Source organism: Thermobia domestica, chromosome 8 (assembly GCF_964235325.1).
Source record: "Thermobia domestica chromosome 8, izTheDome1.hap1.1, whole genome shotgun sequence".
Lineage (NCBI taxonomy): Eukaryota > Metazoa > Arthropoda > Insecta > Zygentoma > Lepismatidae > Thermobia > Thermobia domestica.
Window position 1 is genome coordinate 83,430,030 of NC_137461.1, and position 27,830 is coordinate 83,457,859.

The following is a 27,830-nucleotide window of genomic DNA, read 5'->3' on the forward strand; positions in this document are numbered from 1 at the left end:
TGAAAGCCGGCTTGCGTTGCAGTAAGAGTTTCATTTTCTTTTTCTTTTCTCAATTGTTTGCATTATTACAAGTATTACGCTGTTCTTTTGTTTGAGAAGAGTATGAAGACGCGTCACATGACGTAAGTAAGTGAGAATAGTACATAAATTAGTTACACACGTTAAAGATTTTAGTTTAGGATTTATATATATAGATAATAGAAGTATTGCAAATCTTTAAATTTGAGTGGGAAAATATGTTTACTTTTATCATCATTCGTGATGTGAATTATCATGTATAATGTGCGAGTAAGCATGTCGAGTGTAAGAAAGAAAGAGGAAAAGTGAAACATGTCTACTTGAGTTACCGTGACAAAGCAGAGTGATTTTAAGTTAGAAAATGTGGTAAATTAATCGATTCGGCCAACCTATAAAAAAATATTTGATTCGGCACAACCCTTAGACACATTTAGACACAAAATTAATCCTCTGCTCAAAATTTAAGCAATCTGTTTACGGACTGTTGTCACGGTAGGATATTTCGTTCCGGCCGAAGAAATGGCACCACGGAACAACTAAGCTGCGGCCAGACTCGTGATATAACCGAAACTCAACTCTAACTGGAATTGAAATTGGGTTACATCTCCGAGCTGATCAACAGTGCGTAAGCTATAAAAATACAACCTCAACCTCAGTGCTTCAGGTAAACCAAGTTTTCCTTAAACTTTTAGACACGCCTTAAACTCAAGATGGCGACTTCGACGCTAATCATCATACTAATAATTCTTTTTATCAAAGTAACTTTGAAAAACATCGTTTAGTATTGTATTTGTGTGTCGATAATGGTGAATATAAAAATGTCGAGCTAACTTGTGTGCGGCTTCACACATCTTAGACATTCTTTGATTATCTCTCCGCTAATGTAGTCTCTTGGAATTCTCTAGAACCATGATAGCGATCATGAATAATTTCTGTTGCCATTGTAACTATGCATAACACCAAGTTTTATGTTTCTTGCTATTGACATAATTTAAATCGTAGATATACGCACGAGAAATCCAGAAATAGATGTAAGTATGGAATTTAAGCTAAGCTTTTATATATATATATATATATATATATATATATATATATATATATATATAAAAAGGATTATGTTGATGACATCCAATTACAGAGTAATTACCTCACTTGTAGATGTACTTACGGCATCAGCTTGTTGCGCTTACGTATTTATGAGAGACTGATCTGCTATGTTAAATAGATAGGATTTTTCTTTCTTTGGCACTTCATTTGATTCGAAACTTTGGTTTTGTAATTCTCCCCACAACAAAAGCTATGTGTTATGGATTAACTTTAAGATGCTGTTCGGTAGGATTTTTTTTTTTTTTTTTTTTTCGTAGTGCATGCATGTTCATTTGTATATAGTTCATATTCTCCATTATTTCATCAATCTTGGTTCTGTGGCTGAATTGAGTAATTCAATACTATGGCCATATAGAGTGATGCCTCGTATCTGCCACTACTCCCTTCTAATACTAGTATTGAGAAGGAATATGATTGTGGAATATAATAGAGGATATATTATCGCTCGCTGGAACCAATACATTTGATAAGACAACTCTATAGTTAATGAAAGTTTCATGAGGAGTCATGAAAATATAATGTTGTCGAAGGAGGAGAATTGTAATGTGCTATTTTATTTTACGATTAGATTTTTTTTTTCGAGATCAGTCTGAAATAGATATCGAAGTTCATTGCATGTGTTATTACAATGAGGTATTTTAGTCAGAGAAGTAAATTATTTTTTTTTAATGGAAACAAGCAATATAAACATGTATAATTTTATTTCACCATAAAGAGGATATATTTTGAAACTATTGTTTTAAAATAAGATATATAAATAATATGATAGCATAAAACTATCGTATAATTATGTTGTTGAGAATTATATTTTTTTAAAATTAGACGTTATTTGCTGTTATCGATATTCTTCATAATGTCAAATCCCTTTTGTACGACGTTATCTGAAAACAATAAATGAGATCGCTAAAACGGAACAGTCTAATTTAGTCTTATAAAACAATTAAATTACAATATTATGAAAGTCTAGTATAAGTAATAAAGCGATGCTTTATAGATTCTTTACGAGCGGTTACTATTTTATGAAGGACTCTGGAAAAGGAGTCAGAATGCGTTGAATATAAACCAGGAAAATAGTTTCACAAATAAAACCGTAGTTTACAAAATACTAGCGTTTACAAATTTGGCTACACCAGCTAGAATTCTGATTCATTTTGAGACTTTGTTCATTTCCGGGATTCGTGTTGATATTTTATTTATTCTGATTTTAACCGTTTTCAAATTTGACGATCCGGATCCATGTCCATAGGAACGAGAAACATTGAATTTAAGTAGCATTGAAAAAAATGATCCGTTACACCTTCAGCTCGCCTGCAAATTGCCTGCACGTTATCGACATCCTTGGCATCAGATAGCAGGTAGCACAGTTATCGACAATTATTAGCCTGAATAAACTATTTACAATTATTAGTTTCTGGTATAGTTTTATTAAAAGTTTTAACTGGGATTTTTACAATTTTGGTGTGGAAAACCTGGAAAAATCAGGGAATTTTGAAATCTCGAAAGATTGGGTAGAGTGCAAATATAATAATTCAGCTAAAAAAAATCAGAAAAAAAATCTTCAAGTTTCATTTGTATTGTATTTTCTAGTGCGGATATCAATCGAGGTTATAAGTACATTTCTTTTTTAATTTTTATTTTCAGGAACTGGAACAGCAGGATGAATCGTTTAATAATGTAGATGGTGGTTTGGATGAACTAAGCAGTATTTTACTAAAGACACAGAAGAGAATAAATCGTTTTAAGGTAAGTTTTTGTACTCGTGAATACCATATGTATAAATTTACAGAAACTGGAGTATAGCACTCCCATAAAGCATTCGAAAATAATCTCTCTCTTTAATAATAGCGTGTTATTATTGCTTTCAAAACTTTGAAGATCGGTATGCTCAAGAATTAAGCCTCCCCACACAAGAACACTTGGACTACTAAAACGATCATATCTGACAATGTACCCGCTTCACGCCAAAGAATCACTACTCCATCTGAATTTGCTCTCATGTGAGAAGAGAATGTGACCCCACTCCTCATCGACCAAGCTCTGATGTTCTTGGCACCAACACAGACTGTTCCGTCGATGTGCGAATGTAAACTGAACACAACGTAATGGCTGTTAGGCCCCATATAATCGACGTGCCACTGTCAAACGTGAAATTGGGCGTCTTGCAGTATTGTCAAATGTGTTTGCAATTGCACCCGCTGTTTGATGTCGGTACCTTCTCGCCTGTTGCACAATGCAGCGGTAGTTTGCTACTGTAGTTGACCATAGTCGACCACCACCATATCATTGGCTGTAGTTCGAAACTCTGCCCGTGCACGTGAAACAATGCTGAGAGCAATACCAAACTCTTGGGCGACACTCTTCATGGTTTGCTCTTCCAGTTTTCCGATGGTTCTTCCCCGTGTGAAGTCATCCAAATGTCTCCAGGCAATGGTGTTATGAGTTACACAGCTACAATGCACCTTAACAGCCCTCTGATACGCATTGTCTCGTCATTCAACTGCTTCGTATTGGGGGAGCAGACCCGTTCGGAACGACGGTTACGCTGACGTCACCCGATACAATGTTGTTCCGTGTATACGTGTAAGAGATGTGCTGCCGGGCTTTCATTCATTTCCACCGGATACGCAATATTTTATGTTACTTTATCTGTTTTGCACATTGGTGTATATATAAATATATATATATATATAGGAAAATCACCAAAAGCGACATAGGTCTGTAAACCGACATACCACCGTTTTTTGGGCTGGAACACGCTGCACTCTGGCGGAGATATTATCAGTAATTTCTACTCTCACCATTAGGTGGAGCAAGTGCAGTTTAAACCAATTGTGAGGGTGGATTAGTGTGTGAGGAGCATTGTTATGTTCTTTTTTGTTTGTTGTGTTTTTATGTTTGTAAAAATTCTGTTGATAATTCATCATCCGAAATCGAGAATTATTTAGAGGTAGATGATTTACTCATTACAAACTTTTATTCTTTAAATTATTAAGTTTGCAAATCACCGTGGTTATTGGGCCAACTGATACTCTTTGGTAGTGAAACATGTACATACTTGTAGGAGTAAGGTGTTCTATAAACCGACATACCCTTTCTGCAAACCTGTCAACCAGAGGCCGTAAAGCTACTCAAGCGGCAGTGATAACTCCGTCACCGTATAAAAAAGAACTATTACGTACGATGGAAAAGAAGGTGCAGAGAGAAAGTAAACGGAACGCAGGTAGACAAGAAGACTCAAAAGGAAATGCAAGTAGGGTTAAGTCCCAATGGGTAGGGTTTACGTCCAAGTCAAGGAAAACGCTAAGGTATGAACAGGCAGACTACGACTCATCATCAGATTAAGGTTTAGTGTGTATGTACCAGAAAGTAATGATGCATTCTAGTTTTTTGCGAAAGACTTTTCGGAAGACACTAGCGGAGAAGATTGGGTTCAGTGTGTATCATGTGAGGTCTGGGCACACAGATTGTCGGTGTGGAAGGGGACATTTACATCTGCGATTATTGTCATTGAGATTTAATTCTATAGCGATATTCCATCTTAATGTTACTTAACTTACAAAATACCATAAATGTGTAGACTATTTAGAACTGTGAATTGTGCTTAATACCACGATAAGCCTATTTTTAGAAAGTAAAGTATGGTGCAGATCTAAGAGTATCTTACAAGTAAAGCTACTATTGTGCATAACAGAACTTATACAAGGATATCAACATACAAATTTCAGTTTTACGTTTTGATGCTCCTCTCTCTCTCTCTCTCTCTCTCTCTCTCTCTCTCTCTATATATATATATATATATATATATATATCCAGTGGCGTATTTACGATTTTGTTTTGGGGAGGGCTTTGCTAACTTTCGGGGGGGGGCTTTGCCTGAAAATGTGAAAATTCTGCAAGATATTTCATATATTTTACTATAGTAAGATTTCGGGGGGGGGGGAGGCTTAAGCCCGGAAGCCCCCCCACCTAAATACGCCACTATATATCCTATATAAAAGTCAATATTCAGAGTAAAATATTTATCAGAGCTTGTTATTTTCATAACTTCTCTAAAACTTACAAAAACATTAATGAATATGTAACCAAAAGTCTTGGGAGATGGTGGTAGTCTCAACACGAAAACTTCAGCAATGATCAGAAACAAAAGTAAGACACTTGGAAAAGCTAATCACTAAATATGACGATAGTTACAAAGGTCAGGGATATTCTTTCTACTATTCTTTAAAATGTGCGTAGAATTTATCATTCAATTCGTAATTGATATTGTATATGAATCAACAGATGTTTAAGGACATATAAGCATATGTTAGTGTTATTTTTCACTAATTACATAGGATGTTGAAATTTATTTCTCAGTTATGAAAAGTGGTTCTATTATTTTAGTTAAGTAACAGATTTCTTCGTTCATAACCTTTGTGTTACATAAGAACAGTAATGTACAAGTGAAATTAACGACGTATAGTTAGAGAATTATTAAAATGCTGTACGATGTGACTGTCACATTGTCTAAACTATTGCAATAGAAAATTAGAAGTTACGTTTGGAGTAACTTGCACAATAAATTGTTGAAAGATGTGATCATCTTGTACTTTTCGTTTCAGACTGTCTGTGGGAGTTTGAAAGTTGCCTTTAAATTGAAAAGCGTACTTGGAGGAAATGATAGTGATACTGGCAGCCAGTGCAGCCAAACTTCGGAAACATCTGATTCTGCACCTGCCAATGTAGAAGATGTTAATAATACTGCAGAAGCTTCTACTTCGGAAACTGAGCCGACTGCAGAAGCTTCTACTTCGGAAACTGAGCCGGTAGCCGGTAAGTACAGGTTGAAATATTCTTATTTTTATTGTAATGGACAATCTACTTAATCGTACAGACTATCTGTGATGCAATTTGCTAGAATGGTCTTTGTCATAGAGGCAAATTTCGCAACTACAGATTTAAAATAATAAAATGCTGAAATTCCCCGTCATTCTTTCCCTTCAATATATCCTACGACAGTAAGCCTTCAGATATTTTAACCTCTTGAACCATAGTATGCTAAATGTGAAATAAAAATTCCAATACTTGTCCCCCTGTAAAATAAATTACTTAGACGTATTAAATTGTTATATAAAAAATTATAAGATTTGTAGTAAACAAAATTAGTGGATTTCCAGAAATAAAAATAAACAGTCTCACTTCCTGAAAGTCAGAGGGAACAAAGTGAAAGTTGAAAGCATTCAAAAATAAGAAATTGAAAACTGGAACAAACACACAGGTGAAGCCACAAATTTTAGATATATAAACTGCCCGAATAATAAACAAACAAGTTACTTATGTTAGTCAGAAGTAGTGGTGAGTATAAAAAACAGTTTTCCACCGAAAACGGTTTCGGTTTTCTACAAAACCGGTTCGGTGTTTCACCGAATCTGGTTTCAGTTTTTCCAAAACTGGTTCTATTTCTGACCAGAAGTGAAACCGATTCCGTTTCCACAGAAATAGTTTTATGAGAAAACCGAAACCAATTTCGGTAAAAACCGAACCGGTTTTAGAGAAAACCGAAATGTCGGTTTTTCTGATTTCGGTTCTTCTAGAAACCAGTTTTCGGTTTTTATAAAAACTGGTTTTGCCCATCCCTAGTCAGATGTTAATTGGCAGTCGAAGTTTGAAGCTAGAGACCAAACTCATTGACTGGTCTAAGATGTCGTTAAAATAAACTTGAAACTCTAAGGTTCTGCAACTCTCATTTTGTAAGTTTCCCTTTTATTTTGTTATATAAAGTATTTAAATGAGAAGTTCATAACAATGCGGAGGTTTTCCAGAAGATTAGCATTCAGAAATTGATTTCATTCTTTCATTTTTTTCAGTTTAAATCTTGTACTAACTAGGACAAACTTATTAACTCTTTTTATTTCCGAGATGAATTATACGATTTATTGGTAAAGATCATTTTGATTTCTTCCTTGCTTTATAACCTGATCGATTCCACATTATACTACGTAAATTAATAAGTTACGAAACCAATATTATTAAGTTACAACACACAGCTAAAACTAAGTTACGAAACACCACACTTTCGTTGGTTGATCGAAGCTCAACACTTTTTTTTTTTTTTTTTTCAGCACGGATACTGTATGAGACTGGATCTATTGTTTAAGTTACAGTAGATCCGAACCACTACTTGTGTTCGTGTACGAAACCAGTACCCCATCGGAAATCGACCTGGGACTACACTCTCAGAAGCACGCACGTTAGCCACTCGGCTTTAAAGAACATATACATTTTCTATATTCAGAAATGATGTTAGATTTTAGCGGTAATTCTTAGTATTCATACTGATTTCAAACTCTTCTGCTGTTACGAGTATATTTCAAAGTATCATATACGTTCTCAGTTTTGTTATGTGAATATGTCGAAAGCTGTTCGAATTTTAGCGGACTTTTGACCAATTTAATGAAATGAATTTTTAAAAGTAAACACTTAAAAAAAAAAAAAAAAAAAAAAAAAAAAAGTGCCGCTGTAGGCATCATGTTTTGATGCGAGGTTTCCAGGCAATTTAAAGAAATGAAGAACAAACAAATGTAATTCTGCTTGATTGAAGATACATTCTGGAAGAGTTGAATATTAAGTGTGTGCTTCCTTCGCACGTACGGAAGAATGAATGTTTTGTAGGTGAACGATAAACGTGAGAGATTGAGTTTACTCAAACATCATCAGGTAACTTCCAACATGAAACCAATCATCTTGTCTTTCGGACTTGGGAATTAAGGGTCAAGATTATTATTGTTAACTAAGAAAACATAATGAATGCAAGTAAACACCAAGAAACTTTCACTTCTCTTGTTTCTTTCCTGTACAATAGATAACACTACTGTTAGTTCCCTCTTAATATAACTTGAGGTGGTTTACATGAAATTTTTGTCAATGAGAATCCCCAATTGTTTTGGCTAAAACCGTAAATAATTATTAAAGTTAAATTCATGGTTAATGTTGTTTTCCAAATTCTCAAAAAATTTCTAGGTAAGAATGTTCTTATGTGTATAGTTCTGTTTGAATAATAATCTATAATGTGTGTATGTATGTATGTTCCAACATAACTCTGGAACGCCTGGAGCAATTTAATCATACTTTGTACACATATTACTGACAGTCTGGAAAAGAGTACTGTCGGCGTAGGCCTTCGTAGCGCACCTAGGGGGAGTGAAAAGGGGAGACATAAAAATGATCGAAAACAGTCGATATTAGTGTGCAATCCATAGTTTTCAGAGTCTAAAAGTTGAACGGTGACAATTTTGAAGCCTTCTATGTCCAAGATTAGGGTAAGACTTGCCCCCCTAGCACTCCTAAGGGAACAAAGGGGGGGGGGGGCATATAAAAATGATCGAAAATGATCAGCCTTATTGCCGAATCCATAGGTTTCGGGGTCGTTTAGATAATGACACTCGATGCCGTTTAAGTCCGATTTAATCCCCCGTTAGCATCCAGGCGAAGTGAAGGTGAAGTAGTGACTTATAAAAATATAAAAAACGGCCGACATTAGTGTTAAATCGTTAGCTTTCAGCGTCACTGCCAATTCTGATGCCGTTTAAGTCCAATTTCAGCCACCAGTGGGAGCAAGATTCTCTTAAAACTCTTAGACAGAGTAGAGGTTGAGACAATAATAATAATAATAATAATAATAATAATAATAATAATAGACCAAATTAGTGTAGGGTCCATAGTTTCTGGGGTCGTTAAATAAAGAGTGACACTCCAGATGTCATTTAAGTTCAAGTTGAGCCTCCGCTAGGAGGGGATGAAATTGAGACATGTAAAAATATGAAAATGACCGAGATTAGTATCGAAGACAGTTTTCGGAATCCCTAAGTTGATTGGTGGCAGTTTCGGTGACCTTTAAGTTCATGTTCAGCGTCCAGTTGGGGAAGACACCCTAGCACATCCAGAGAGAGTAGAAGGGAATAACGTAAAGTGATCGAAAACGACCAATAATAGTATAGAGTCCATAGTTTTCGGGATCGCTGAGATGAATAATGGCACTCCATAATCCGTTTAAATCCAAGTGCAGGCCCCATTAGTATCCCTGGAGGAGGGGGAAGGAGTTTACATGTAGAAGTAATCGAAAACGACCAATATTAGCGTAGAATCCGTAGTTCTCGATCTCGCTAAGATCAATAATTACACTGCCGATAGCGTTGAATCTAAGTTCAGCCTCCATTGCGTGGGGGATGAATACGGGTGAAAAGTAGTGTCTCAGATGACTAAGATTAGTGTTGAATCCATAGTTTGGCTTCGTCAAGCTGTTAGATTATAATCGCGGTGACATTTAATCCCAAGTTTAGGCATGAACGGGCACGTCAGCTAGATTGGAAATTTATAGGGGCAGCGCCTTTGGCGTTTGGCATTGCTCTCGTATCTATCTATATTTGGATTTGTGTGTATGAATATATACTCCAGCGTAACTCCGGAACGTGTGGAGACATTTTGAACCGAACTTGGTAGACATTTGACTTTCAAACTGGAAAAATATACTGTGGTAGTAAGGCACCCCACAGGTTGAGAATTAGAAGGCGTGACATATAATATAAAACGCAATACTGATATTGGTGTGCAATCCATAGTTTTTCGGGGTCGCTGAAATGAATAGTGACGTCCCCAATGCCGTTTAATTCTGAATTCATTTCTTTCCATAGACAGAGGGTGGGGTGGGGGTGAAAAATAAAATGTCAAAAGTGACTATGATTTGTGTTGAAACCATAACTTTCGGGTCGAGAAAACGTCTGACCTGTTTAAAATGGCTTTTGAAAGATAGTGCTCTCCTCTGGATTTTTAATCATATCAATATGATTAAAGGCGTATTCTGCGGAGTAGGGTGTTTCAGTACTTATACCAAAAGTAGAGTATCTTCTGCATTTTTACATTACACTGTCATTGAAATAAATATTCTAAGGGAGAAGGGATTCAGATTTTCCCATAAACCTGTTCTCTACGTGCAAAGAACGGGCATTTCACTTAGTAATGAGAATAGTAGCTTCGCTATTGAAAAAGGACGCTAAATTTCAACAAACATGTTCCGTGTTTACGTTGAGATCATCTTGCTTTACCTTCTGATTGTATATTTTATTTATTATTTTTTTTTATTATTATTATTTTTGTCATGATCTTGTGGGATTAGAACAAAATATTAGAAAGGTGGTTATTGTATTTGTTCGTTGCTTTTACAAGTTCTTCAGTGAATCTGATTAGTAAATATTACAACTGTTCCATTTAGATTGTCATTTTGAATATTTTAAATGTTTTTGTAGTAGTGAGTATTTGGGTTGAGTGTGTAATTGCTTACTTAAACAGGTGGAGTACCCATGAACACTTCTAGTCCACGACCTCGGCAATCACTTGCTGAGAAAATGGCCGCTCAGCTGAATATACTAGATAGAATGAACGAGAAGGCTGACGTTGCGTACGTAAGTATGGCAGAACAGAACAAGGACATGAGGAAGTTTCTGAATAAGTGAGTTACACGAAAGTTAGCACAAGTTACTACACATACATATATAAATATACTGTATATGTTCGTGTATATGTAAATATATATATATCTGAATATCGTGTATTTTCTGAGTGTCTTCTCCAAATTGCTTCCAATAAGATCATTAATATGTGGGACTTACTATTGTAAATATGTGTTAAGGCAAAATATCACTTTAGGTTAGGCTTGATATAAAATATAGCTTGTCTCTAGTTTCTGCTATTTTCAAGGTAGTATAATTATAGCTCTTGTCATTGCAAGATAACTTCGAGAACTGACAATATGATCAAAATGCATTTAGTAAAAAGAAATCGTGTTCAGGGATTTAATTGATTTAAAATGTGTTCAGTTTACTTATTTTTAATAATAATAACGATAATAAACATAATCGAATTAAATCGTATTTGTGGCGAAAATATAGAAATGTAATGTGTAAACAAGAAGTATACATTCAAATTTGATACTTTATTAGATTTATCGAACCTTATAATTTTCATTTAGTTCCGTATTTTCTATGAGAAGGTACTGTGTAAGTCATTCATCATCAATAGTTAAATTCGAGTAATGTTAAATACAAGGTAAAAGTGAACAGAAAATATCTTAGATAATAAACACATATTTATTGATAACAAATAATTAAAATTGTGCTAACTAAATCACTCGAATGATGACAGCAAAACGACACTACGTTTCAGTGATCTTTCTTCATGCGAATATTTTAAGAAAGTTTTATCTTTGCAGAACCACATATTTTGATCAATTTCCTCCATTGTAGAGACAGGTCTAATCCTCCTTGAATCACTGCTTTAAAAATTCCTTGTCGAAAGTCACTCCTTCCTCCTCTATCGTTTTTTCAACAGAAACACGCCAACAACTCATCACAGTGATAATAACTATTGGTGACATGTAGAACATGGTATACTTTTTCCCTCATATTTTTCAAAATGTATTGCTTTATTCCTCTTTAATATTTTTGAATGTATTTGAATATATTCTAAGGGCATACCAATTAGTTAAATTCTTGTGAGTGGCCAACTTGACATACGTGTTCTGAAGCCCGGTACAAAGGTTACACCAAATCATTTGAAAATTAATTTTTACCTGTACTATTTTTTCTGCTTACTTCACGATTAGGTATATATATCCATGTCACCATTTGGGGCTTTAGCGGGTATAATTTTAATTTTTAATTATTAATATACATCCTATTACGTCATTAAGTAATTTTAAATATTTACTGAATTTGTGAGATTAAGTGAGCTCAAAATTTAGATTTTATTTTAAATTTGTGGTTTTCTGCTATCAAATGTCGGTAAGAAGAGGAAGTGTGAGTGTGTGTGGTTAATCGTAATGCCGTAGTAAATAAGAGAGTGAAGAAGAATGGAGAACGCTGTCATAGCAGTTATTGTTTCTTTATCTTAAATTGATTTAATCATGAACAAAGTACAACCTTTCAGTATTACAGCAGTAACTTAATTACACAAGATACTTCTATTGTATCGAAATGTCACACTGTATACTGTTTTTCATTAAGCTTGTGTGTCTTGTTCACGATTATGTCAATTTAATGTAAATTTTCAAAAGGTTAGTGGTTTAATAGAATTTCCTTTATTAGTCCTATTGCCGACTATAGGAGTAGTAAGTAAGTCGGCCAAGGGAGAAAGTTGCAACTGTTCTGACATCTGTGGCCACTTAATAACTAAAATAACTTCGATGTTTTCCTTCTACTCCCCAGGTATGGGTATAGTAACAATATTAACCCTTCAAAGACGAGGTTCTTAGTGAACAGATTGAATCCTACTGAAGTCCATGCTGCTCAGTATCTAAGTGGGCTAGGCTTATTGTTTATCCTTTTTTTTTTTTTTTTTTTTCAGGATTGACAAGGGTTTCAAATATCAGATCACTTATGGGGTTACAAGAGAACAGGGGAAGTTATTAGGTAATTTTCATAGAATTGCACTTTTTTGACTCCAGACCCATTTTTTCTCAATTTCACTCCCTTTTTCCACCGTCAATGATTGTGCTAGATTTATGATTTACAAATCTTTATAGCATCACGCACAGTTTCTATTGGTACATCGCTTATTGGTTTGTGACGTAAGACACAGAGATACGGAGGGTCATATGGGTGCAATTATGTATATTTGTAAGCTGGGATCCAAAACTGCAAACCTATGTCTATAATTATTGGATTGGGCTTATGGTTGTTCTCAGTACTATGTAAACTTTCCATTGTTATCAACGCATGTGGGCTGTGGAAAGAAGGCAGAGATATATATGGAAATTTCCGTAAATTTCCCGCTTTTGGAAAACTTTGGATCCCCGTGTAATTTTGATGACGTCACTATTAAAATATCTGGAGTGTTGGGACAAAACACCCAAGTGAATTATGTTACTAGTGAACCTAGATAACAGAATAACAATAACTTCCTCTCTACGTCAACTTGCACCTAACCCTATGGTCGACCCCCCGTTTTAAATATTACGTATGTAAAAAGTGGTACTATGACTCTACTTTGTTTATTGCGTCTTTAAGAGTTTCCTATGAATGGTTTCAGTCGCTTATACTGTGACGTCTTTCAACAGATAACATCTCTCTCGTGAAGATCGAGATCGAGTCACTTTATGAAAAACATGCTCTGTAGGTTCAAGAATTCTAAAATTGAAAAATTGAACAAAAGGACCTCATGTTTTTGTAGAAAGGAATTCTTGTAAATATTCCTCAGTGAAGGACCGGAGATCTTACAAATCTTCTAAAAAAGGAAAAGATTAGTAATTCCCCGTAGTTTACATTACAGATTATTTTATACGCCAAAAATATATTCCAATTACTTTTACGTTAATGGTGTATGTACTTTCAGGAAAACTCAATAAACAAGGTAGATTCATGCTCTTAATGTCTGCACTTGTAAGGCAATTTTTGAATCTTTTTCGTCTGAAGTTACCATAAGTTACGCCTGCATCAATTAATAGTACACTAGTCAAAAATTACTTTCACGCTGATCATTCTCAGTTATAAACTGTCAAACTGAATTGAAATTAAACATTTAAATTTATGGATAATAATCATTCTTTGTTGCTAAACTTTACTAAGGGAGAGATGTGTGTAAAGATTGTTATAAATTTTCCTATTTATGTTACGTCTGTGTCATTACTTTTTAATCGTTTGTTGAAAGAAGATAAATAAAAGTACGTTTTTTCTGATCATCCCATAAAATTACTAGAATAAGAACCAAATAAATGTGTATATATTTCTCAGTATAATTCTCTGTGCAATTGTATTTCTGCTCACTTCTTAACGTAGTGTTATTTTTATTGTGTAGAAGTTACCATGTATTGATTGATTAGGGCCATAAGCTTGGTTGTTTGCTCCCGTCATGTTTGATTTTGACGTTGTCTTTTTGTTTTCAACTTGAGCTTTATTGGAAAGCACAAGGAACAAATAAAATCGAGGAATCTACAAATGCTGAAACTTGTCAAAGAAGTATTTCAAATATACGGAAACAATTAATGTATTCTATGTTATTTTGATGAAATTTGTGTAGGTTCTTATTTGCGTTGCTGTAACTTGTGTACACTCCAGGAATTCATAATTTGTTTTTTTACTTCCAACAATCTTAAGAGTACTGTCCTGGTTTAGTGTGGGGGATCGGCTAAGAGTGTAGCTATAGGACACAAATATGAACTTGTACTAATAGAGCACATAGAATAAGAGCGACTCATATTGCAAACCAGATAAGCGTGGATTTTTTACTCATGAATATTCCACGCTGAGTTTCAAAAGCTTGAATACGTTGTGGTAATTAAATTTTATCGTGAAGTATAGCGCACAATAAGAAGGAAAATATTGACGTTATAGATTTTACTTGCTCTATCTTGACAGGAAACTGTTTATATTGATAAAAATAAGAAGATTCCACAGAAATTAGATAGATATAAATTCAAAGACAACTTACTAGAAATAATATTTATACAATTCAAAGCAGCTAGGGAGAAAAAGTATGCTCTTTCGCCAGTAACTGAAGCGAATTGATAATCATTTTTAATGGTTTCCTTAACTTAAAGAGAGCTTAATTCTGTGAATGTACCACAAAACATATTCAGATCGTTTGTTTTATTCTAAAATTATTGGTGCAAACATGTGTGAGAACAAGATTGCTTGTAACTGCTAAACATGGTTCGGTTACTTTATATTTAGAACTTGGAGGGAAGATGTTTGTAGAAATGACTTAGAGGAAAAAAACTGTGAAATAGTTGTAAATTTATATATAGTATTGTTCTTAATTTAGGTATTTTCTAGTATGAAACTTGTGCTGTGATCAAATATCAATCAGAGCGAACCGAAATAAAAAGCGAAATCTAATTAACATATATCACACACAACGAAGTTATTTCGAATTTTATGTCCATCTTTATTTCGCGATGATACGAAGGTTTCAACGCTTCATTTGCATTTGAAAAGATAAAGTAGGAAATATGATAAGTGAATTGAAGACCGTCATAACAAAGATAAATGTCTTGTTTCAAGTACAATTAAAGGTTCATCAACTTATTTGGTTTTATTTATAATTCTCATTAAAAAAATGAATGTTATTCAATACATCTCTGGCCTTTTAATAACTTTATCGATATTGTTTCGTGCAAAATGCGCTACTCTTTACAAGGTTTCGTTACGAATATCGAAAAGATTCTGTAGAAACTTCACAGATATTTTAAAAAACGTGTTTGTAATAATATATTTACATTTTTTATAATTGGTGTTCATATTGTGCCTAATTATAGTTTTTCGTAACTCGTTTTGATTCTTTTCTTTTCTTTTCTTTATTATTATTATTATTATTATTATTATTATTATTATTATTATTATTATTATTATTATTATTTATTTATTTATTTATTTATTTATTTATTTTTACTAATTCAGTGTTACTTTTAATTCTGTACATTTACTTACAACAGAAATTAGTATTTCTTATATTTTGTAATTACAATAAGGTGATTTACATTCCTTATCTTTCTTTCTTTTAAATAAAGGGGATTAAACTTTATTTTCGTACATTTCTGAAGTTATAAAACTGTGAATGTTAAAAACAATAAAATATGTTCTTCTTATTTGTAAAAGCAATTCTTCTGTTGTAGAAATTGTAAGGGATGCCGTATAAACCAAAGCTTCCTCTTCAATAAATTTTAAATAAGTTTTTAAAGGCTGTGTGAAAAGAAATGGACCGTTGGAAAAAAAAGGAAAAAAAAAAAAACTGTGAATCTTTTGCGTAACATAGCTCATGTGAAGGAATTAATGAAGGATCAAAGCATTCGATTTTTGTTATACGTAAGAGGTCATTGTATATCATAAGCGATGTATTAATGTGTATTAATTCTGTACCTTTACATTTGTAATGTTTTGTTTGTTATCCATAAAGAATTTTCGTGACTATATTACGCACATATTCTTTGTTAATAATACTTACTTATTCTAAATCATGAATCTAATATAAATATTAAGCTTAGGCTTACAAAAAATGAATTTTCTATAAATATGATTTATTGTGATGTTGTTATATATGTTATCTGTTCATACTTCATGTGATATAAGTAAATAGATCACGTGTCCAAAATAACATGACACATACGAACAACGAATATTGTACACCACATTCAAAGATCGTATTTTCTGTGTACGTGAGAATTGAAAATGATGGTTAATGTCAAGCAGATACTTTTCTTTTTATAATTAATGTTTATGTAAAATTTTAAGTGTGTTGATATTGCATATTTTGATATAAATGTTTTATAAACATTTTAGCATCTTTATATTTGTAGTGAAGTTTTTTTCGTATTATTGTGTACGGTTTATAGTGTTTAATGTACTGTCGAATCATATTAAGATAGTTATTTGTGTTATTGTAGTATGTAAGGTGTATATTTCCGGTGTTATAGTATCAGTTTTTGTGCTGATTCCTGAACATTTAACATTTATACACATCTGAACATTTATACACTATAATACTTAAACTATGGTAAGTATATTTCTTGCAAAGTTCCATCAATAGTATTTATTTATTAAGGGATGATTTAGTTTGTTTAATTGAATCTTGAACGTAGTGTGATAACTTTTAAAAGTGAATTACATGTTAGGTAACTCATGTGCACAATAAATGAATTTTAACATAAGTTAAAACGAGACATTTTTTGCGTGAACTTACATGGTCGTAGAGACATGCAATAAAACATCGAATTTTAACCGATAAAGGTAGTCGATTGTAGCCAAAATTCAATCTGAAGAGAACAAGTTCCAATTGTAGAGAGATTGAGATATCATATGCATTATAAATATAGTTTTAACACAATCACTTCTGGTAGTAAATCTGTAACATGCTACGTGTAAATGCAATGTATAGAACTAAGATATTGTAGTTTGTCTGTAGTTAACTATATAGCCTGAAAAAAACTCACGCCGAGTATGTAACCGAACTGATTAAATCTGGCAATCTTTTACGGTTTAAAATATTTCTTCTCTAATTCGCACAATATTACAGGTATGCTAATAAAATAAGAGCGTATATACAGGGTGGACACAAAATAATATATATCTTTCCCCTATATGTCGTTCCTTACTTGTTTTAGGGAGCGCGACTTCGTATATGTGGTTGGAATTCCACGTTAAACTGTAAGTCTCACTATTATGTAGTCTTGTTCCTGAGAATACACATTACACTCAAAACGAATAAAAGCTAGTAGAATAAAAATTCGCAATTTTTCAATACTCCCTGATAAGCAGTTACTTTGTGATTAATTAGATAAACTTTATGTTCCGCAATATGAGGTTTCATCAAAGTATGATATACTCGTCGAGTGTTTTTTGGGGACTAAATATAGTAATTGTTGTTGTTGTTGTTGTTGCTATTGTTGTTAATGTTTTTAGATGATTATTTTTGTGCTTAAGCGAGTAAATGTATCGTTAGTCTGTCTTCTGGCTGCGAATGATTTTGGTAGTATAATTTGATTTTGAAATAGGTTTTGTATAATGCATATTCATTTCCTAATCTTAACTAGCAAATTTATGTCATTAATTTATAAGTGAATTTGTGCCGTTTCGTTTTTCGTCCATATTTTCAACCTTCGAACAATCGCACCGTGCGAAATTTACGACAGATGCAGATTTTTTTGAATTACTCATGACAATACATCCGGGAACATAAGCACCTTTGTATTTTAAAGATTTGCAAATGTATAACAACGATAAGTATTATCACTATATGTATCATTCTCTTAGTGTTGCCCTTTATGTCGTGAATGTATGACCAGCGCCCGTGATACATTATTATCTTGTTAGACGCACATTTTGGGTAAACTTTATTTAATTTCAATTGCATTTCTGATATATTCCTGTTCGTTAACAACAGTATAAGAAATGTGAACCATTATTAAAAAAAAAAAAAAAAAAAAAAAAAAAAAAAAAAAAAAAAAAAAAAAAATCATTAAAATAAATTATATTAAATGGTGAAAGACATTATTTGGTTTGTTGTTAGCAAAATATATTTAGGAAGCCAGTCCATGTCAAGTATACTAGACAAAAAATAATTTAATACCTGACCCCTATAATCAAATGATCTTTTGTTTGTGGATTTCTACATGATTACAAAGTTCAAAAATAATAGTATTATTTTTTTTTTATCGTTGTACCTGCTCCGATGTCAGCCATTTTTATTTGACAGCACACGATGATTCTTACGTTTGCGTTAACTGATATTTCTTAAACCTGGTGAACCCTAGGTTAATTTTTAAAAAAATCAGAAAAAAATAATAATAAAATTATTGTTTTTAGAGTCTGTAATTATGTAGGAATCCACAAATAAAAAAAATCACTTGATGGTAAAATGGTCAAGCATTTTACCCTCATTGGGCCACTTCATATGGATTGAGATTGAGATTCATATGGATTGACTCTTACGTATAATGTTTCACTTTTAGACTGCAATGATGTTTGTAATCTTTTTAAGAATAACAAATTGTTAGCGCTTAGTGCATAAAAGTCTTTTTATTATCTCTTTAATTTTTTTTTTAAATGAACAATTCTAACAGTTTCTAATATTTTTTAAAGAAGAATTGAAATATTGCATTTTATGTGGACATTATAATTTGGTAAAGTCACAAAATTGGATCCTAAATACGAGAGAGATTTAAAAAGTTTATAATAAGTTACAGACAAAAGTATGGTAAAAATGTACATGGTTTTCATTGTATACTGACACTTTAGATTCGTAGGGTTTTTTGTTTTCTTTGTTTCTTCACAATCATGTATTTTTGGGAAGTTTTGAGGTGCCTTTCATTATAATGCTGTTATTCACTTTCTTTTTTTTTCTTTCTTTCTTTCTTTTCTTTTTTCTTTCTTTTTTTTTTTTGAAACATGATTGAGATCTAGGCCTACGTTTTCGTCGCTATCATATGACGTCATAGTAACTCATAAAAATCTAGGAAGGCTAATGCCTGATTTAAAATTGTGTATGAAGCAGATGACTCGTAATAAAGAAAGATTGCGTTGATTTAACAAGAACATCTATTTGTAAAACAGTTAGATTTGTAGTTGTGATATAGTAAATGCTTTTTTTCCGTGTTTTCTTCGAAGGGGACGCAAGCTGGACAAACTCTGGCTTCACTGAATTAGTGGATATTTGGGATATTATTCTTTTTAAAAAAGTCAACAGCACGCTTGAACAGTATATTTTGTCACTTTTTTTTTAATTTATAAGAGTGAGATAAAATATTGCAGGACGCTTTATTCCGAACACGAGGGACCTTAGTGCTGACAGTCCCTAAAACTTTTGACATCCCACCGAGGCATTACATGATCACTACTCTCAGGACTTAACTTTTGCCTTTGGATCCACTTTGAAGGCAAATCGTATCTAAGGATTCTGTTGGGAGTATGTCTGGAAATTATGCACTCTAGGAGGACCCTTGAGCATCCATTACACATTGCTGAATTAGACATTTCTGAATAGCCTAAGTATAACTTCTTAATGCTGCTATGGACTGCCACTTCAGTTTCTCGAATTCGAATTAACGCGTGTTGCAGTATAGCTTTCCACGATTTTGGACAGTCCTAACCCTGAAAGCACGTACTTTTCACTACAAGCCTATATGATTTTTTTTTTTCTCTTATTTTCATATGAGGAATTGTCTCATACAGTTTGTCGGTAGAATTCATTAACATTCTATATCTACCTATCTATCACTAATTATTGTGTAATAAAATAATTATAAAATGAGTTATTTGTGCCTTTGCATTTTTTTTATTTATTTTTTTTTAACGGATAAGCTCTTTTACTTTGCACAATTTTGGCACTACCACACCTTGTAGTCACGAGCCGCCACTGGTTTAAAGATAGAGGTTATGGACTTATATGGAAATATGTGCATATTGTTTTCGTTGGTTACAGAACGTGGTCCAAGATAGAGAAGTTTCCTACATAACAAATGCTTAGTTTTAGAAATGTTTTACTGCAATGTGCGTGAAAGAACCAAATAATTCATATTCTGTTTCTTTTGAACATTCTTTAGTATACCATTTGAACATTACATACTTAATTTGTATAGCCGGTACCTTTGATAAGAAAATGTAATAACGAAACAAACATTTCAGTTAAAAAATTAGGGAGAATCATGTTATAGTGTATATTTCAAATCGGACTTTAAGCAAACTAATAACGTACTACTAATAATCAAACGTGCCCAAGAAAGACAGACTAACAAACTTTATGTGAAAATGGGTAGAATTGTTAAATACACTAAAGCAATATTGGCGAAATAAATACGAAAAAACCACAAAAGTTCTGTAAAGTAAAAACTGTGAGCAGCCTCAGTGTATTTGTGTATATATTTTTATAGGGTAAAGATGACCATCTTACTTACACATTATAAATACTGTGTTTTCTTCAATGGCGAATTAGTAAATTCAGTTTTACTCCTTTCCGTTTCAAAGAGACAGTTACGTACTTTTACAGTAGCTGTTATTGTATTAAAAGCTGTGTGGCTGTGAGCAAAGCTAGTAATATTCAGGATGACTTCTATAAAGCAGTTTTTTCTTGATATGCAGCAATTTTTTAATTAATTGTTTCTTGCTTTTGTATAAAACTTCATTTGTAGAGGAATAGGAAAAATAACACTACACGACTTTTACTTCGGCTTAAAAAAAATAGATGGTACATCTAACACTTGAGTGACATTGAATTGTTTGTTGCTACTTTGTTGTTAAATGCTGTGATATGGGTGAATGAGTACAAAATTTATTATTATTCTGTAATTAGCCTTATAAAATGTTTATTATATCTATAAGAAATATGTTCATGTTTGACTATTTAGTGTATCAAGTGCCTGAGTTCTGTAATGTGTAGCAAATATTTAATGATACATAACATATAATGAATTAGAACCTTCTTGTACATATGCAGAGTAGTTCTCTTCTGCAAAGTAGGTCTTCTTATATCCTTATTTTTCACTGACTTAACGCAGGCATGATTGACAAGTGACGTATACGTGATGTTTTCTTAGAAACTCCCGTTTCTTTTATTTCACAACAGCAATCAAATCATCATTCATTTGTCTTTTAGGTAGAGTGACCAAGAATTGCCCATACCCTGAGGGTTAAGTATCACAGAGAGTAATGTTAGTATTTTTATTTAGTACATATTGTAGTTGAGTAAAGTACGGGAGAAGAACAAACGACCAAAAATGTCATTAAAATTAACGGCGTTTTCGGTCGTTTATTCTTGTTCCGCAGTTTACTTGCATGTACGAACTATGTATCTAATGGATCTGTATGTGCTCCATTGTGCTGTATGCGTCTTCGGTTTTTCACCGGATCCGGTTTCGGTTTTCAAAACCGGTTCCTTTTTTTTTACCTAAAATTTGTTCTTTTCTAACCAGAATAGTGTTTCGTTGTTCTCCGGAAACCGAATCCGTTTCCACAGAAATAGTTTTGTGTGTTTTCGAGAAGTTTTCACCGAAATCAGTTTCGGTGAAAACCCGAACCCATTTTTTGAAAAAAACGAAACCGGTTTCGGTGAAAAACCGAACCGGTTTTGGAGAAAACCGAAATGTCGGTTTTTCAGTTTTCTAGAAACTGGTTTCCGGTTTTTATGAAAGCCGGTTTTGGCCATCCGTAGTCTTGACACATCCTGGAACAAACGCAGGTTTCTCCCAATCAATCAAGTTTCTTTACGAGGTAGATTTTTGCCAAAACTTTTGTATAAAACTTCATATGTTGATGAATATAGAAAAATAACACTACACGACGTGTATATGGGCTTAAAATAGTAGACGCAGTTATTACCTATGTCATTATTTGCCCTGTGTGGTCGTTTGTGAACCCATACATACATGCCAGTAATCATTCATCAATTGTGTAACTGCAGCCACTTACATCGGCCATGGCTCCACAACTGAAATACCATGAGCGCATGAATACCAGATTGTGGTGTCCATAACCATGAAAGCAGTGTTACCAATACCAGACGCAGTACGTAATACACACTGTGGGCCATAAATACTAACCACAAAATTGAAAAGACGATAGACAAAATAAACATTACCATTAACAAAATAATGACATTGATACATGAACTCTTATCCAAATCAACCCTTCATTCATATATATATGTATGTGGGATTGAACTATATTTTCAGCTATTCCTATTATTATTATTTTAGATAGTATGTTACTGTAGAGTTTGTAATTCTCTTAGTTTATTCCGAGGCATCTTTCATAGCGGCAAGCAATAAAAGTTTCAGGAAAATCTCACTTGGAATGCTGCTCATTCTAGCTCTGGAAACACGTAAAATTTAAATAAAATCTGAAGAAAGCAAAGCACGCATACATTATTATTACTAATTTGTGTTACAGTTTTGGCAATTTTATCGTTACCTTAATCCGAGATAATGTGTCTGATGAAAACAGAGATATTTATCCGAAATTGTAACACAGATTACTAATAATAAGTGTGTACTTTAGTCAGATTTTATTTTTATTTAATAGAATTTTTGTAACTCTAATCATGTTAGAATCAGTTTTCAGTCGTAGTAGGTAAAATGGGAAATGTTTTATTCCTCATAAAAAGTCTCAGCGAGTGTCATTAGAATTTCTTAATTGGATTGTTTGATGTGAATGTTACAAGTGAATTACTCTGCATTTGTATTAGCTTATTTTTAGTTCCGTGTTTTTTTATCATTTGAACCCCGGGAAAAAAGGAATACAAATTGTGCTACCACGCGTACAGTGCGTATTAATATAAAATTCTCTTTTGTGCTTGTGACCTTTCAAAAACGTAAACTCATTAAACTACTAATTAAAACACTTGTGGTAATTTTATTTTAAAAACTTAATTTTACAGGTATTAAGGCGACTTTTAATAAAAATAACATTTCTTTCTTCACATATTCGTATATAAAAGATGTGTATTATTACCCTGACTTATGTGATTTTTTTTCTGCGTACAGTGCTTTATACTTTACTTTTTCTTTGTCGTAAAATGTAAATTTAACTTGTAAAAGTGTTGCGAACTAACTGATATCAAATTATTCGATCGAAATTTCTGCGAGAAAAAAATCCGAAACAAATTTTTCTTGTCTTTTTATTGTGATTTATTGAGACAGAATATTCATTAAAAATAACAGAAAAGTAAGTTCTTCTGTATCTTATTCAACTACAATAACTAAGTGTATTGTCAATGAATAATTGTTTTATTAATGATATATTACATTTGCTAGTGTTAATCCCGGGTTTTCATGTTACTAAAGTAATCTAATTGATTTCAAGTTGTTGGCAGACTTTTCTAGTGGATTTTGAAACTCTTCATATTTATTTGATGTTTATTTCTTGTAAATATTAAAATTAATGTCAATTTTGATCTTTTTATATTCATTCATACAGTATTAAATTTATTTGTATTTTTTAAATGTTAAAATGATTGAATTGTATAACATTAACAATATTCGTGAACGAAATAAAATAATATAATTAAAATTGTTTTTTATTTCTGTTTTATTATATAAGTATGATAATTATTATGTTCAAGATATACCGGTACGTATAGTAAGTAACAGAAATGAAGTCTAATAGTTGCACAGTTAGAGAGTTAGCTACATTGATGTTGTCAGATTCAGTTTCGCGACAATTCTCCATTATTCACTGAAATATCATTACACCTATATTAATCGAAGATTGATTATTTTTAAAAAAATGCAGAGTTTAAGATTAAATATTGACATGTCACTGAAAGAACAGATATACTCAGTACGATATATTAATTTCGTAGTATAACGAAATTGATTTTTATTTCGTTGATTTTTATTTATTTAATGTTTATTGTTACATCTGAGTGTTTTAACAATCTGTTCGTATTGCTAATGTTTGAAATTACCCTAAAATTGTTGAATCATAGATAAAGAAAATCTCATCCCTCTATACGTCGTTCATAGTATTTTTAAAGGCAGATTCTTTCATGAGCCTATAACTGTGCGGGTCATCGAAAATGCCGTCTTTAATCTTTGCGAAAAAAAAACAAACAAACTAGATATTGAAAAAGGCCTATCTTTGTCCAACGCTTCTACAAGTGACTTCATTTTTTAGCCCAACGTTTCACGATTATGCTCTTAGGCTAAGGGAGAGATTGCTGATAATAAATGAAATAGGGAATGAAGAAAGTGCGGATAAACGGGAGAACCCTGAAAAACCCACGCACATGGTGTTTGTGCACCAGAAAGCCCACTTTGGGGAGCTGAGATTGAACCAGGGACTCCACGCATCAGAAATGAAAACATCTGATTACCGCGACTCCTGCTTCATTATCCCTAACTTAATAGGTAATATCAGTGTGTCTATCCGTCACGAAATCAGAAATCGGTCATGAAAGTCAGGGAAAAGTCACGAAAGTTAGCTTTTGGGTCACGATTTTTTTCATCTATACAAATATAAGTACAGACTGGAAAATTTTGTTCTATAAAACATCAAAATTCAGCACCAAAAATGTCTATATGGTCGGCTTTAGATGCTACTAAATTGCTAGCAAAGCAAGCTTCTACCGCATGCATGAAAATTCGGCCTAATTCGCGTCTAAATTCCCTCTTGAGAATGTTACGAAATTTTCTGGTTTGGTAAAGAAAAGGTCACGAAAAAGTCACGTTCATTTTGGAATTTTAGTAGACACCCTGAATATGTATATGATAGTTTAGAGAACACTCATGTGTCAATTGATAGGAATGCAACTGTCTTCTGACACCACTCAAGTTTGATATGTTAACGAAATCGTAACAGCAGAATGCAGACCCAAGCGAACACGTATATCGTATTTTAAACCTAATGTCTTAGATGACACAACAGTTTCCAAGGTCTAGATATGAATGGTCGAAGAGAGGGAGCACTTTTGGCCAATTCTGATCTTCAAGGAGTGAACTTGTATTCATAAAGAAATGCATTATAGAATAATAATAATAAAAATTGTTAAGCACTTAAAATCATCTTACAGACGTTGATGAAAGTAGTACTTATAATACACGCATATGTAAATGTATAGATTGTATAAAATCTGTACGTGATAGAACGAAAAAACTATTGGTTTTATAATCAGAGCATTAAACGAAATGAAATGAGTTCTTTCAGTTTAACATCCCACTATTATGTCCTTCAAGCTAAGGGAGACGGATGATTGAAGCAAGTAAATGATGACGTAAAAATTGGTGTAATGAGGGTGTGGGAGAAAACTGGAATACCCCGACAAAACCCATGGACATGATGTTGTTCACACAAACTTTCTTGGCCGGGAATTTAATCAGGGTATCCACGCACCAGAGGTAAGCGCTCTAGCACTGAGCCACCGTAACTCCAATCAGACCACTCACTAGGGTAGATTTATCTTAACATATTTCTTGCTGCAAAATTTTCGCAGGCCTGTGTAATTTATTTGTGTACACAAGGTTAATATTGAGAATATTTCGTTAAGTTTTTTGAAGCGTCATAATCTTTGTTGAATAGCGTCTTAGATATGGTATAGTTACTTCTGGGAAAATTATGAGGCTTTTATCATAATTTTGATGACGCATATTAATATACTTGTGTTATGTTTTTGACCAACTTCGTATTCGGTAACGTATGCTGTAGTGCAACACAATATTGTCAAATTGTATTCAATAGAATGTGATTTCCAGGAATATGTGTCATGCATAAATCATTCATATTTATTGCATTTCAACTATGTGATGCAGCAATAAATTATTACAAAACATATAGTTATCATTCTAGAGCTGAATTATCATGAATAATTTCAAAACGATGCGATGTCCATAATCAATTTTTAACTCTACGTCGCAGGGATCCAATCACTGCAGAGCTCAAATCATGACATCATCATGAATGAATGGTTCAGGAGAGTGTGAACGTTGGCAGCAAGGGCCATTTGTCTCCTTGCAATACTATGTGTAAAACAGTGATCAAAGATTTCGAAATCGGTATCTGGATATAGAGGATATAGAGGTATAGAGGTTATACAGGTCCAGCCAGACTTCATTATATTATAGAAACAGGTTATTCTGAATACTGATTGGGTTCTTCAGCTGCATTAACTCTTGAACTCTTTTAGACAATCTTCTTCAGTGATCGGTGATCCCTATCACCTAGGCTAGATTTCCATCCACTATGATGACATTTTGCCACGAGCTCTGTATGTCATTATCTTGGATACTATTGCTCTGAATATGCCTAACACACTAGCCCTCCCTGCTGGTCTAGTGACTACAATGTGGGTCTGTGGTGCATGTGATCCCGGGTTTGATTTTCAGTTGAAGAGTATCAAGAAACTGAACACTTCTGAAACTAGGTCCATGTCTCATGTAACCTCGATGCTGAAAAGGCACATTAAACTCCAATAAACAAACAACAACGTTTGTATCATTCTCTAGAATAAAACTAATATCACGTATATTTACTTAATTTTATTAAATAATAGTTTACAGGATTGTCTTGATTTGTTTTCTTTAATCTTATTGTGCTAAGCATATAATACAATACAAAGTTTGTTTTTCACCTTTGATACTATTTATCGGTATATATAGTGCTACAAGCAAACGCTAGATTTTACAAAACATTTAGAAAAAGTCGATTAAGAGTAGTTTTGTAAATAAAGTACAAGTGTACATCAGAATTCTCAGTTTATTTAAGAAGAAAAACAGATAAAAGTTAGATACATTTGAGCAAACCAAATGATAGGCATACAAGTTGGCACAACATTTATTACCGTTTATTATTGAAACGGGACCATTCACAATGCTTGTAGAATCATTTTTCACGTCACATAATGTAGAATTTCTGATAATTTCTACATAATAAAGAGTTTACGTTTATTGTTAGAATTCAGTACATTTCAAGGCTTAAACAGTGTTTAGAACTTTTAGAATATTTATTTTTTAAGATTAAATAGATTCAACATTAGTGTTAAAACTTCGTATTATTAAGATGGAAAAAAAAAAAACTATAAGACTATTTATTTATTGTTTACAAAAAGAATATCCGTCATTGTGAGCGAGGTAGGCAATACCAACATTATATCCTGTAACCAACAATCATAAGTCAAGAATAAGTGTGATTTCAAGCAATATATATATATATATATTTATCTTCGTATATTGAAAAGCTCATTTGATGACAGCAAATAGAATTAAATCGTAATTAAAAAAAAAATAAAATAATGAAATAACAATCAAATTGATAGCATTTGTACTAATATGAAGAAAAATAATCTAACTTAAAATAGGAACTGCTTTAGTAAAAACAGTACGAAAACTAAAAAAATGTTTCAAATGGCAGAGAATATACCATAAAATTATTTCTGTTTATATATAATTTATAAACAGAAGACACGAAAATAAAAGCAAGCTTAAGAATGAATTATCGACAGAAAATTGAGTGTATCTTTCTTCCATTCTTATACGAGACAGTTCTACTACATTTAAATTTATCTTTCCTTGTCCTTGACTTACTTCATTCTTACATTTGAAAATGTATCTTGCTGAGAGCTTATCATTTACATGATTGGATAGTTATCCAGCACAAACTGTTAATTTTTCTTGCATTTAACATTGATCCAACTGAAAATTTAAACATGTTTTTCTAGGGTTTTTTTCCTTCCAGTTTTCAATTTGTCAATTTTTGCCA

The 27,830-nt window shown here is 32.8% G+C and overlaps 1 protein-coding gene and 1 long non-coding RNA gene across 2 annotated transcripts in view; both read left to right on the forward strand.

Annotated features, from left to right (window-relative positions):
- The window catches only part of LOC145693008 (uncharacterized), a 36,087-nt gene extending 13,673 nt beyond the window's left edge, over positions 1-22,414 (forward strand). Inside the window, exons 3-5 of the long non-coding RNA XR_014132681.1 lie at positions 2,767-2,868; positions 5,727-5,937; positions 10,450-22,414. This is a non-coding gene — a long non-coding RNA (uncharacterized LOC145693008). The remainder of the gene's footprint in view (positions 1-2,766; positions 2,869-5,726; positions 5,938-10,449) is intronic.
- Positions 295-10,613, forward strand: LOC145692198 (uncharacterized). The gene is made up of 4 exons (XM_081767497.1): positions 295-303; positions 2,767-2,868; positions 5,727-5,937; positions 10,450-10,613. Exons 1-4 carry the CDS (start codon positions 295-297, stop codon positions 10,611-10,613), a joined length of 486 nt encoding a protein of 161 aa, XP_081623623.1.
- Positions 22,415-27,830: the final 5,416 nt, after the last annotated feature.

Excerpts from the sequence above, each read along its gene's own strand:
- LOC145692198 (XM_081767497.1), top strand. Across the intron at positions 2,869-5,726 it reads AGAGAATAAATCGTTTTAAG|ACTGTCTGTGGGAGTTTGAA; the intron begins GTAAGTTTTTGT and ends TTTTCGTTTCAG. Across the intron at positions 5,938-10,449 it reads GGAAACTGAGCCGGTAGCCG|GTGGAGTACCCATGAACACT; the intron begins GTAAGTACAGGT and ends TTACTTAAACAG.